The following is a 13957-nucleotide window of genomic DNA, read 5'->3' on the forward strand; positions in this document are numbered from 1 at the left end:
TGTGAATAAGAAGGGCAAGGACTTTACTAGTAATCGCATGAGACATTGTGAAGAGTAAAGATTTTGTACTTATAAATCAATTTTGGATCTTAAGCCTTAGGTTTGAATTAAATGTTGCCTTTGTGGTTTATATTTCCTTAGGAGTTGGTATGAATTGCTTCTAGACAAACTCAGTGGTGGAGGTCAAGGCAAACCAAATCACAAAGGGTTTTAAAGAATCGATAAGGGAACCCATCACATCCAAGACCCTTATCATTGGCCATGCTTGCCCTTGCTACATGAAGATCTTGTAAGGAGTCTCAGTTGAGAGGTTGAAACATAATAAGTGACACAACATAGGCACTAACAAGCTACACTTGAAGCAAAGTTTGGCCACTTGAAATTGCAAAAGCTTGTGGAAGGGCTTCACTTCAAGTTGGTCAAAGACACAACTAAGCTCTAAAGTCATCACCACATAAGAATTGAGAAAGATACATGCCAATTGGCAGCCATATATATTTGTTTGGAGATTGTGCATGTGATAGCTTCAACCCACCACATAATCTATAGCCAAATTCACCTTAAATGTGGCAATAAAATCCTAGATGCATTAGATATGAGCAATAGTGAGCTCACACAAGAGAAGCAACACATTCAAGAAGAATAGTGGCTTCTCAATTTTGTTCATGTGTAAACCCCACATAATCTAATAGTGGATTTATCAAGAAGCACATTAATCAAGAATAACTCAATTAAAAGGGTGAAACAATTAGCAAAAGAATACAACTATGCAAACATCATGGTGCAATCAAGTTGTTTGATCACTCTATCAAGCCCAATACACAAGTTGGACCATGTACAACAAAGGAAGAATTTTGGTAGCCACCATGAGTGTCAAAAAGAGTAAAATTGTGCATGTAGAACCATGCCTTGCACTCCTCTTAGCCTATTTCATCAAGAGTTGGCCCCACTCAAACATGGCATCTCAAACATATTAAGTCAAGATTAAAGGCCCATTGCACCTCAAGCAACTCATCCGCAAGCCAACACTAGATGTGGATCCTTTTAACCACATTAGTTGAGGCATACCTATTAAATAATCAAGAGCTTTGTTATCGATGTTGAAAAGGACCCAAAAAGCCCTATTTGAAAGGTTGCAACTATGTGCATTGTAATGAGGTTGTCACTTAGCAACATTCCTATTCCTCCACAACCATCTATTGTGATCTCTAGAAGGCAAAGAATGATAGGAAAAAAACTTTGTCGAAACTCCCACAAAACGTATTTGCAATGTGGGCCCATTCTACCCTCCATCCCTTCCAATGCTAAGTAGTTCTTCAAAAACTTGATATTCCTTTTTGTAGAGGAATTTGTATTGTAAGTGGCATTTTTCAAGAATTTCCTCAAAAACAAGAGGTCTACAAGATTGCCTATGACATTGAATAGGAAAAATGAAAAATAGGACTTGCACTTAATTCCTATTATGATAAAACCTCTCATAAGTGATAATGTTCTAATAAAAATATTTACTAGCCTCCTTCAAGCGATCTTCAGAAGGTTCTAGTAGCGCCTTGTGACTAATTTAGCATTTTGCTTGGTGAACAAGAGTTAGGAATCAACATTGTGGCTTTAAGCAATGTCACTCCAACCTGCAAACCTCCATTGTAGGATACAATATGAGCCACTCTGTTGTGTCCATTGCAGCCACCTTTTCAATTGTCAACATTAGTCCATCCTCCTTCATTCTTTGCCTACAGAAATTCTTTTCCTAGCTTGGAGGCTGGTTTGGCTCTGGTTAACAAGAGCTTTGATTTTGTGCTCAAAGGAATGACACTGGAAATAAGTCTTGGGTAGATTGATATACAAAACTCTTCAAGCATGGTGCATATCACCAATTTGTATAGCAATGCAGTCTTTGAGGTCTTGTGGAAGGTCAACTTCGACACACCACCCTTCGAATAGAGGAGGCAACCCACTCAAGAAATAGCCAGCAAGGTAAAGGTACAACCATAAATTCAAGCCAAGCTAGCACTAGAAGGGCTTGTTAGTTGAAGACCATGAGATCCCAGTACAAACAAAATAAACTTAGCTACTATCACAACAAGAATGTCACCTTGCAAATTTCACTGTACTGGTAGTTTGATTAGCAAAAAGAAAGAAAAAAATATATTGGACATATTCCAACCCAAACATTTTGAGAAGTGTGAAACAAATCCTAAAGCAATGTATACCTTAATTCCTGATATATAATTGGGTATTTGATGTTCTCTATCTCCATATATATTTATAAAGTTGTTGCATTATATGATATATAGTATATGAAATTTAGATTGCTTTATGTCACTATGCTGTTGCTTGTCCAAAACTCGTACAAAAAATAACACAAAGCCCATTTAACTTCTCAAATAAAGATTTTTACACATAGAAATCATCTCTATGAAAATAACAAAGTCATTACAAAACTAACTTGGAATTATCCATATTCAAACTGTAGCATTATATATTTATTTGTCTAAAAATATCCAGTGAAGTGAGTTTCTCCTCCCACTTGATACTGAGCTTTGCACTGCAAGCACGTGCTTAGCCCCTTCTTGTTGGGAAGACTGCAGATCCAAACAATACCTCACCATGTAGTTCGAAGTGTCCACAGTGGCAGAACATAATGCCTATCAATAGTTTATAAAAGAACACAAGAATCTAATGTCATCTCGTGACTAATAAAATACTCACAATTTAAAAAAAAAGCAACTATCGTAATCTAACAGAAGAGAACTCACTTGCTTCAGTTTGACTGAAATCCAAAATTGATCCCCTGAGCTAGTGGTAGTTCTCTCCCATAATTGATTGTGCTGTAAGAACAATTCATGTTTACAACAATCAGTCTAATAATTGAGAAAACAAATTTAAGCTCAAACAAAGGACTGAAAATCTGTAAAGGGGAAAAATCTAACAGGAAACATCATTAGAGATTAAAGTTGTCAGATAATGTCTTCCAATTAAAGCTCAGTCAAGAAAGGTTTTGGGAGCTTAATCAAACGTATAGATACATATTAATATGCATCTAAATCCTCAACAAACAAGATGACAGTGAGTAGAACAAGCTAGTAACACAACAGCAATTTTGAATTGGCCCAACTCACAAGACAAAGGGAATCCAAAAAGCATAAAAGTTAAAAACATCTTTAGGCTTTAAGCAATGTTACTGCCAAAGAAAAGGATAGTAAATCATCAACCAAAGAAGATACAGCCCATGGCCAGCTTCCAGATTGTCAAGGCTTTCAGTACATAAAGTGCCTTTTAAGGCTTCATCTCACAACTATTATCAATAAGTGACTCTGGCACTCAGCAATAAATATTAATGTGGAAGAAAACTATCAACTTCTTTGGCAATTCTAAAACAGAGGTGAAAGTTGAGGCCACTGCGAAGTGGATAAGAATACAGAAAGCATTAAGAAGAAATGCGTGAGAAAACACTTCAGATAATTTTGTAGAGGGAGAAAAACAAGGTTCCAGAAATCCTCATTTCCATTTTTCGACGGGATTGTTTATTGCACTGTATGACCATACATCTTATGTATTATTGTCTCATAACTACCACGTCTCATTCTGGTTCATTCAATGATAAATGGTGTTAATAATAACATATGGGAGATGTCCAAGACAATGTTGAGTAATATAACAATTCAACCACCTCAATAAAGTAGCCCATAACTCAAGTAGACATATGACAATGTTTGGTGTAAAGTGCATGGGATTCTCCAGTGTAACCTATGGTTACAAATCTTAAGAAGTTAAGATTATTGCCTCGAAAACAGCCCATAAACCTAACCCAAGATTTTCCAGGCAATAAATGGGATATTTAATGAATATTATTTTGAATGCTGCCAAAAGAGGAAGAAATCCCCATGAAAATGTGTTGTATATTTTGTCTGTACTATGAAAGAGAGGACCATATGGGAGTTTGGGATGCACAGAGACTTTTCACCAGATTAATTGTATACATGATGAAACTAGACAGAGATGTATTGCAACTTGAAATAACAATACGTTGAGTGAAGATTTCACCTTCATGATAGGATTGTAAAACCGAGTTCTTCTACATTATTCATTGAATATCTCATTAAGAGATTCTGTTTGTTTAACAGCAAATCTTATATGCCATGAAAAAGCAATCTTATATGACTAATTTGACGAAAAAACCAAGAAAACAGCTAGGGCCAACACTTGGCAAGAAGCCTTGAAACATAACAAAAGCCTTTATCATGCATAATATTGACATATGGGTTCTATGTTTTTCATTGAGTACCAGGATCTCATTGCAACTGCTTGCAAAAAAGGTTGGGAATATGATGAGAAATAATAAACAGAGTTATTTTGCAAGATGCAATAAAGGTAAGGCATAAAATAAATCTAGTTAAAAAGAAATGGAATGTAATGCAGTATACCATGTTGCCCGGCGCATGTACTGTTTCCACGAATCACTCCCTGCTTCACGGCCGCCACCTGTTGCCTTTTCACCACCAAACGCACCACCAATCTCTGCCCCATTAGTTGGAATGTTTACATTTACAATGCCACAGTCACTACCACAAGGCCTGCAGTGTGCAAAAAGCACAACAAAATATCAGTTAGGAACACACGTTATACAATTTCTGGATATAAAGGAAAAAACTGTCTAATGATACTATTCCAGATTCATATATTTGCCAAATCAAAGCCATCTTTAGGAAAGTCAATCCATTACAATTTATCCTTTTCTGCAATTGTCTGATTTGGTTGAATATACTCTTAGATTCTTAAAATGGTATGAGAGAAATTCGTTACCCATCTATCTATTGTAAGAAATACTGAGCAGGTAAGCACATGCAAATATTTAAAACAGAACATTTTATGAGAGTCAATGCATCAAGCTATTAGATAGTAGAGGATAATTACTATTATTTTATTTGAGTTTTGATCCCAAAATTACTCTTCTAATTGTTAAACTGATCCCTTGTAGTAGATCAACCCAGAATGAGTACCAAACAGCAATGTCATTCGGTGTGTATTTGCCCCAGGGAAAGCATCCATTATTACACTTGTGGGTTCAGGGGGCAATGCCTCTTGCAGAGCCAATGGATGATTCCAAAGATAGTAAAGACTTCATTTTCTACATAAACACCAAGGTAGAATGCAGACAAACTGGGAAGGCATCGCACAGCACATCTATTTTTAACTTCAGAGTTAAGCGTGTTAGTGCCAAATATAACTTTTTAACTGCCAAGTGTTTGATGCGGCTTGGTCTGTAACCATTGAGAGAAAGAATCATCTCATCTTTCCCAATGACTATTCATTTGCTGTTCCACGCTACATGGGTTCATAATTGTGTCCCACACCTCCTGACAAGAGGACAAAAATTTATAGTTTGTAGATATTTTCTATGCACATGCTTATTGTTGGGGATTTTCGCCCCCATCATAGAAGACCAATAGTCTGGGGATAACGAAACTTAAGATTATGTGCACCAAAAACATTCAACAATATTTGCAAATCTATCTAACAGCATTCACAAAAGTAAATGGAACAGTATGCATACACAAGATTACAAAAGACTCGTGAGAAAACTCAAAACCCACCACTCAAAGATATCACAGTTATATTAATCAAAATCAGGGATTCAATACAGGGCCTTTTTATAGAATCACAATCTACAACATACATCTTCTGAATCACTCTAATGTTTCACACCAAAAATGTTCAATCCAAGGTTAACCTATTCAATCTGTACAACTGTCCAACATTGGTAGGTTCACACAACATGATACATCTAAGACATGCACATGGGAATTCCAACTGTTTAGCTATCCAACAAACACATGGAATACCAAGAGTTGTGCAACTATATTCCAACCCTATACATAGTCATTGCTGCACACAATAAATCAATAGTTACACTTAACATTGTCGATGAGTTCATGTTTTCCTATATAGCCACCACTACTAGCTCCACACTTGCAGTAACACATACAAACATAATATCACTTGACTGCTTGTGGCATCTTGTGCCTCTTCCAAAACATTATCCTACTCTCAAACTGTGTTGCATGAACTACAACTCTACCACAAGTGCTCCTGCATTAACATTCATGCTTCCATCAACACTATTTTTCATATGCAGTTGTCAGTTCTTCAAATGACTTGCTGTTACCACAACATCACACATGTAAACCAACATGTATGTTATATCACAACACTTGAAACTCAAATCTTACCGCATTGTGTTCTGTAAACAAACTCTTCCTATAAGAACTCTCTACAAGTAAATATCACCTAAGTCCCAACACTTACTAATAGAACTCTGGTTATAGTTCTTCATGACAATATTTCTCTTTATTTTCACTGAATGTATATTTCTCTGCACTTGCCTACTTCATCATTGATCAATGCCACATTCCAAAATGGTAGTGATAAAGATATATATTAAATGCCAATTGATAGTTAAAAATTTAATACTTACCTTTATCAATTGGCATTTAATAGTGAAAATTTTAGTTGTCTAAGTTCTTGATTCTGGTCTCCACTCCCAGACCCTCTCATTGTAATCAAATTTCATATATGACAAGAAATCCCAATAACTAGTGGGGAATTGGGAGTGGAGACCCTAATGGGTTTGAGGGGCAGCGATGATAAGCTGCACAAGGAGTTAGATGTGAGAAAAACACAACGATATAAGGGATAAGGGGTTCCCCGTGGGCCACAAGTGAGGGTTCAAGGGCTATACCCTTGAACCAAAGGAGATTTAATTGACTATGATAATTGATGTCAGATTCTACACTTCTAGGCTCTAGCTATATCAGACTTTTAAATGGATCGCCAATGTAGACATATTTTCTCAAGAAGGTTCATCTAAATAGTGGAACTTGAAGTCAACTGCATATATGAGAGAGAGCATGAATAAGAACGTGAACTAATGAATTAAGGAATTTTAACACATTAAAATTAAAAAGCATATGCAGAGCATACATGGAGTATAAATAGGTATATTCTGATTTTATATTCATAATAATTACTTACCCAATCCACTTGAAAATAGCTTCTGGGCTACGGGTGAAAATAGAACTACTTAGTCCTTGAGAAACAGAATTGTTTAGTTCAATGGCATCCTCTAGAGTCTGTGAGGAGTCGAAAACAATCAGCCATCAGATAAAATAATTCTTTGAAAAAATGCTTACCAATTATATTTTACGAAGAATGACAACTTGCTTAATTTGTAGACACACAAAATTTCCTATCAGTCAAAAACAATCAGCCATTAGATAGAATAATTCTATGTGCAAATTCCTTAGCAATTATATTATAACAAGAATGACAACCTGCTTCATATTATAGACATGCACAGTTCCTGTCACTAATATTTGAGATTCAGGTTAGCTTTCTATTCAATAGTATTTAAGACATTTAACTATAAAATTATATGTCAAGCTCCTACTAACAAAGTTCCCCAGGGAAAGCAACTTCCAAGAAACAAAAAGTACTTTTACCAAATTTTAATATAAATTATAAAATGTTCATAATATAAAGGGCCATTGGTTTCCAAAACAAAAGAACTTCGTCCTAATGTTTTCAGTACCTGGAACTTCAAGACATAAAGAACAGGAGCAAACAGTTCTTCCTTCACAATTGGTGCATCCCCAGATATTTCCACAATAGTTGGTTGCACAAAATTTCCTTCATGCTCTATAACTGAACCACCTGTAAGAATGTGCCCACCCTGCAAACAACCCCCAAGTTGTAAAGATCAGACTTGAACAACTAAAGACAGCTACAAAGAAAATTGATCTATGCATTTGCTGGTTCTAACAGTACAACTCTAAAGGCTAGAAGTATGTTCCACACAGCTTTGACAACTAAAATCTCTAAAAGGCTATTTTATGCTAAACCTTAAATACTGGCAATGGGTGAAAGATTCCAAGCTTTTCATTTAACAGTATTATATAGTCCTTTTTCCTTTTTTTCTGAAAAGATCTTCTAACAGCATTATATCAACGTGATAGATTTACTGTGCCACATATTAATAGTTATGATGCTTTAGCTCAAAAGTCAAATCAGATATTGATGTACCTGGGTCTTCTTAAGTTCCAGACTTAAATTGTAGAATGTTGCAGCTAAACAACACCATAATGGATTTTCCAAATTTTATTCACCCAGGGAAAAATTTCTTGTGAGACAAACAGACACGTAAGACTATGGGATTTTATTACCCGTGAGGATGGAGTTATTCCTCCTAGTGATTAGATACAATCCTAATGCCTTTGGGGTCACTTGGCCTCCTATGGGTGATGTGTATTACTATCTAACAAGTTTCTCTAAATATCAGCTTTGAACTCATGTATCCTAATTATTGTGGATTAGTATTTGATCTTGACAATGATCTATAATTACTGACATTGATCCATAATTAGAATGGATATTCCATTAGGTAATTCATCCACACAAATCTTTATTATTTATAGTATTGTTTAATTGAATAAGTTGCTATTAATAATGCAAATGAAGCTGTAGACACTAAGATAATTCTTCTTTTATCATTATTATTCTGTTATTATACATTATCATCATTTAATTAAATAACTATTTATTATTTAATTAATATAAGTCAATTATGTGATTATGAAAAACTTTGCAATGCTCCCATCTAGTTCTGCATGCTTGCCTCCTACTTTTTGAGGTGCCAATGGCACCTACAACCCATATGACGGCTCTTCGGGAGTAGGTTTCGCCAGTGCTTGCACCTCCCTCTGCAAGGTCTCTCCGCTGAACAGTTGCATGCAGAATTTTGTGGATGCTCTATGCTTTGGGACTAGGGTTTGCAATGATTCAATGCCACCTTGCATCAGTGCCATTTTCTCCATCCACGGCTCTCTTGACAAGCCCTATGCCATGGCGTTCGGGTTTGTGATTCAGGGTGGACGGATGCAATGCCTCCCCCATCCATTTTGATGAAAACCGTTCATGGGAGTGTCAATCCAGCACACAGTGGTACTGCTCCTCTGGTCCAGAAATCTATCTGGATGTTGATCCACAACAGGGAGGATTTCTTGCAGGCAAATGCCTTAATATACAGATTCACGAAGCTGTGACCGAAATTAAGCAGGTTGCATGCATAGATTTCTGGAAACCAGAAAGAATTGGAATTTGTTGCTTACAAAAAATGGGTGCGGGAAAATGGCCCTTGGGTTTACCAAGGTGACTTCCTGTGTATGAAACCATGGTACCTTTTCTTTTGTTTGACCCTTGAAAATAATTAAATGGTTAAAATTAAGTTGTCAAAAAATAAACAAATTATAAGACAACTAATTTTAATTATTTAAAAGGGTCATTAAAATAATAAAATACTTCAACTATTTTTATAAGTGACTTTATATTATAAAAATTTATAAACAGGTCACTTTATTATTAAAATCAGTTCCGGGAAAGATTATAAAAGGAGGAATGAGGGAGTCAATTGGATATGCTTGGTTAATTATTTTCTTAAAGAACTTTGAGAGCTTCTAGCTTTCTGAGGATGGAAACCCTTGGGAATTTCTAGGTGGATTCATTTGAGAATTCACATCAGAGCTTCATTGCAAATTGGTGAAGTCTTCTTTGAAGACCAGTTTTTAACCATTTATTCATGGTGTCCAACCTTAGATCATTGTTTCCAACTATCATCATCAAGGTGCCTAGGGTTTTAGAGTATTTGCTGCTGTCTGTGGGATATTTTAACCATTGGATCTCCTGTAATTCATGTTTCCAGCCATCATTTTGAAGAAGATTAATGTTGATTCTGTTCATGAGGGTGTAGATATACCACATCATATATTCCACCACTGCACCACCACATAGTTGCTAATGTTTATAGTTTTCAGAACATTTTCTGTTATTTCCTGGTTGTACCTAGGGTTTCAAGGGGTTAGATTGTTGTTGCAAATGATTAATAGCTGATTGAAGACTGAAGACCTGTTGGCATCTTTTGAGGGTGTTTCCAAACCTCTTTGTACACTTCCCAGCCACCACCATATAGTTTCAACTCCATTTGCATATTTAACACCCATTTCAAATTTTCAAGGGTTTGCACTCTTTTGTACAGCTGTAAGAATTATTGTAAATGAAATCGCTGGTAAAATAAGTATTGATGCTTACCTAAATTGATGTTCAAAGGGATATTGTTGTTGATTATTTGTCAAGGGATTAATTTACAATGTTGTCCCTCATTCTAGATCTGATCTCTGCTATATAAAGACACCCATCTGCTGTCATTACAGTCATATCTTCCTTAATTAATGGTGCGTGTGGAAGCATACTCAAAGGTCCATATTTACCGGCTATTATACATCAGATCTACTGGTACAATTGTCATACTTTCATCATTTCAGGGTTCCAAAACTCATACCAGCTTGTGTGATGTTGATAATTGTGTATTTTGGTTGATAACTGTTTTGCAATTTTTCCATATTGTTGATCAGCATTAATTTCAGTAGGGTTTGGTATCAATTTGGTATTCTTTTCATCATTTTGGCTTGCACATATTTGAAACTTAATCTATTTCCTAAGGCTGTCCAATTGGAAACATTAGACTTTTGCTTTTGGCTCAAAACCACCTTTTCTTTTAGCGTTTATAAAGGAAAATAAACCCTTTTTTCTTGTCCATCTCAAGAAAATAAGCTTGAGCGTGAGCCTCCCCAATGCCTTTAGGCTCAAAAAACAGCTACACCTCCTTAGATGACAATGCAACACACCATAATTCATCCACCCTCTCATGAAACTTTTCTACACATTTTGGCCTTGCTTTTGCTCGAAATTTTGCCAGTCAATATACCTTCCCTCATAAAAAATAGAATACATTTGCCCCTTGATCACTGTTTTAGAATCATCCCATTTAGAAATCAGTGTTAACTTTCTCATAACCAAGGAATGGAGATACTTCTCAAACCAAGTCAAAGCTTGAATAGCTAAGTTCAATCTTACCAAAACAAAAAATGTCACTTTACACTAATAAAATACAAATTGAAATATACCGAAAATTGAGTTGACTAACAGTCAGTTTTTTAGCATTTACTTCACCTTTATAAGGTTTAATCTTTATTTTACCCTTTCCTTTGAGTAGAAGTTGGGCTTAGTTGGCATAAAGTTGTTCACTCTCATTGTCTTGGCTCTTGAGTGTTCAAAATCTTATTGTCCCACAGAATCGCCATAGATACTCCCTACTAAGCCAGGAGAACCTCCATAGTCTTACCCAATGTTTCAAGCTTATCTATGAAGTGAGAAATGCTGCAACACCCTCCTCCAACATGTTATATCTCTCGAGGCATGTTGGTGTTGGAAATAAGCCACACCCGGACTGACGATGGACTGGTCCAAGAGGGGCCAGTAGCTCAATGGTAGAGCACTCCAGCAGCGTATGGAAGGTCCTAGGTTCGAGTCCTAGCTGGTCCATGTCTCAACATGGTATCAGAGCTATAGGTGTCATTAACTTCTGATTTCAGCAAATCAATTGTTGCACATAGCTGTTCTTTGTGTTCAGATTAAAGATGCATATAAGTAAATGACAATTTGCAAGTCATTTACAATCAAGTTCAATTACAATCTAGGGCAGCCTTTCTTCTTCTACAAATTTCAGTAGGTCATTTTCTTCAAGGACCAATAGAATACGAACTTTCCAAGCAGCAAAATCAATGAACTAAAGGACAAGCTAAGCACTCTTGATTGTCAAATCTCCGATAAAGACCTTGTTATGATTGCATTAAATGGTCTACCTGATGAATGGGAACCATTCATTCGTAGTATTGGTGGAAGAGCCGATCGTCCCAACTTTGAACGTCTTCAATCTGATTGCATCGAAGAGGAATCTCGAATTGAGGTAAGAGGAAAACTCAAGAACTCTCTCAAAGATAATCATGTTCTCTTATCTAAATCTAGGAAAGGTAGTCATTGGAAGAAAGAGAAGAGAAGCAAAGATTTTAGATCCTCCTCCTATGATCCAAGGAAAAAGTCAAGAGATTCTTCTCACATTCGTTGCTTCAGATGTGACAAATATGGTCACTATACCAGAGATTGTCAGAATGACCCAAAGGAAAGGGAGGCCAACTTAAATGAAGTTGCCGAACAAAGTGAAGACTACCTTCTTATCTCTGCTCTTTCCAGCAATGTTCCTATAGACAGCAATACGTGGATACTTGACAGTGGTGCCTCCAGACACATCTCAGGATTTCGTGAGCATCTCTCAGATCTGATTGAAAAAGACACCAATCTTCATGTAGTAATCGGTGATGATGCTCGATACTCGGTAAAAGGTTCTGGCACTACCTCTTTAAAACTAGATTCTGGTATTTCCTTACAACTCTGTGATATTCTCTTTGTACCTAGTATTAAAAGAAATCTTATTTCCATTTCGGCTTTAGAAGATAAGGGTTTGCAAATAGCATTTTCTAAAGGGAAAGTACTCGCTTGGTCTAAGAAATCTAACTTCAAATTTGCTCGTATTATTGGAAATAGATGTGATAGTTTATATAAGCTTGCAGCTAATCCAATTCAAGCTCTCATTCATGAGTCCCCTGAATCATGCGAGCTATGGCATAGAAGATTGGGTCATCTTCACTTTCAAGCTCTTCCCACTCTTGGTAAAATGGTCAAAGGTGTGCCTAAACTCAGTTTATCTCATGATGATGCTTGTAAAGGTTGTGCAATGGGTAAGAATGTAAAGAATCCCTTTCATAAAAGCGATAGTAGGGCTAAAGAAAGGTTAGAGCTTATTCATTCAGATTTATGTGGTCCTATGTCAGTAGCATCTCCTAGTGGTTTCCTATATTATGTTATCTTCATAGATGATTTCTCTAGGAAAACATGGATCTATTTTCTTAAAACTAAAGAATCTGAAGAAGTCCTAAACAGATTTAAAGAATTCAAAGCCTTAGTTGAAAATACTATAGGAAATCGAATTAAATGTTTGAGATCTGACAATGGAGGTGAATACACCTCAGGTAGCTTCTATGACTTTTGTGTTAAAGCAAGAATTAAGAGGGAGTTCTGTGTTCCCTACAACCCTCAGCAAAATGGAGTTGCTGAAAGAAAGAACATGACCATTGTTGAAGCTGCAAGAGCCATGATACATGATCAGGACTTGCAACCTTTTCTATGGGCAGAAGCATCCAAAACCGCAGTTTATATTCAGAATAGATGTCCTCATTGTGTCCTAAAGGATGTGACACCTGAAGAAGCCTTTTCAGGAATCAAACCAGGTCCAGGCTAGGAGCCCCAAGCACACGAGAGGTGTGGCTTAAGGGGGGGTGTTGATGTTGGAAATAAGCCACACCCGGACTGACGATGGACTGGTCCAAGAGGGGCTAGTAGCTCAGTGGTAGAGCACTCCAGCAGCGTATGGAAGGTCCTAGGTTCGAGTCCTAGCTGGTCCGTGTCTCAACAAGGCATTCTTTTTACTTTAAGATAGATGCTTCTGATTTCTTTATTCTATACAGTATGGAATACAGATATTCCATTATTTTATTCATGAACACAAACTAAACACAATGTTTTTAGAATTACGTTGTCAAGTGAACTAAGAATAAAAGAACATTGTACCAACAAAACAAGAACAAACTAACTCAAAAACATTAAACATAAAGAAAAACAAAATAGCAAAAAAACTGACAAGAGTTAGTGAAGCCAACATATGCCATTATCTCCTTGAGCTATTGCAATTTTGTTGTCTTTTTGAGGCATTCATGAACACCTTTTACATACACAATGTACTGAATGACAATGGAACCCCTTAAGGCTCATCAGGCTGGAGCAGCAAAATTCCTACCCAACAAAGTGCAACCAAATCAATTATAATGATTCCTTGGGGTCTTATACATTCCATACATCTTTATAAGTTTGAGAAGGAAACTGGAGACACTCAAAAAGGTAAGAGACACCATTTGCAGCTGTTATTCAACATGTACATCAACTTGTGGCAAAA

General features: G+C 36.4%; 1 protein-coding gene across 4 annotated transcripts in view; it reads right to left on the minus strand.

Moving 5' to 3' along the window:
* Positions 1 to 2357: 2357 nt before the first annotated feature.
* The window catches only part of LOC131038391 (aldehyde dehydrogenase family 7 member B4), a 116438-nt gene continuing 104838 nt past the window's right edge, over positions 2358 to 13957 (minus strand). For 3 of the 4 annotated variants that reach the window (XM_057970812.2, XM_059216806.1, XM_057970811.2), the window contains exons 13-17: positions 7589 to 7729; positions 7033 to 7130; positions 4425 to 4574; positions 2757 to 2828; positions 2358 to 2645 (exon numbers count right to left, since the gene is read on the minus strand). In XM_057970812.2, coding sequence (XP_057826795.2) covers positions 2762 to 2828; positions 4425 to 4574; positions 7033 to 7130; positions 7589 to 7729 — 456 coding nt within the window. In that variant the 3' untranslated portion in view covers positions 2358 to 2645; positions 2757 to 2761. Of the gene's footprint in view, positions 2677 to 2756; positions 2829 to 4424; positions 4575 to 7032; positions 7131 to 7588; positions 7730 to 13957 lie in introns of all 4 variants that reach the window. The other variant, XM_059216807.1, reaches the window with a different exon arrangement.

The sequence above is a fragment of the Cryptomeria japonica genome, chromosome 2, assembly GCF_030272615.1.
Source record: "Cryptomeria japonica chromosome 2, Sugi_1.0, whole genome shotgun sequence".
Taxonomy (NCBI): Eukaryota; Viridiplantae; Streptophyta; class Pinopsida; order Cupressales; family Cupressaceae; genus Cryptomeria; species Cryptomeria japonica.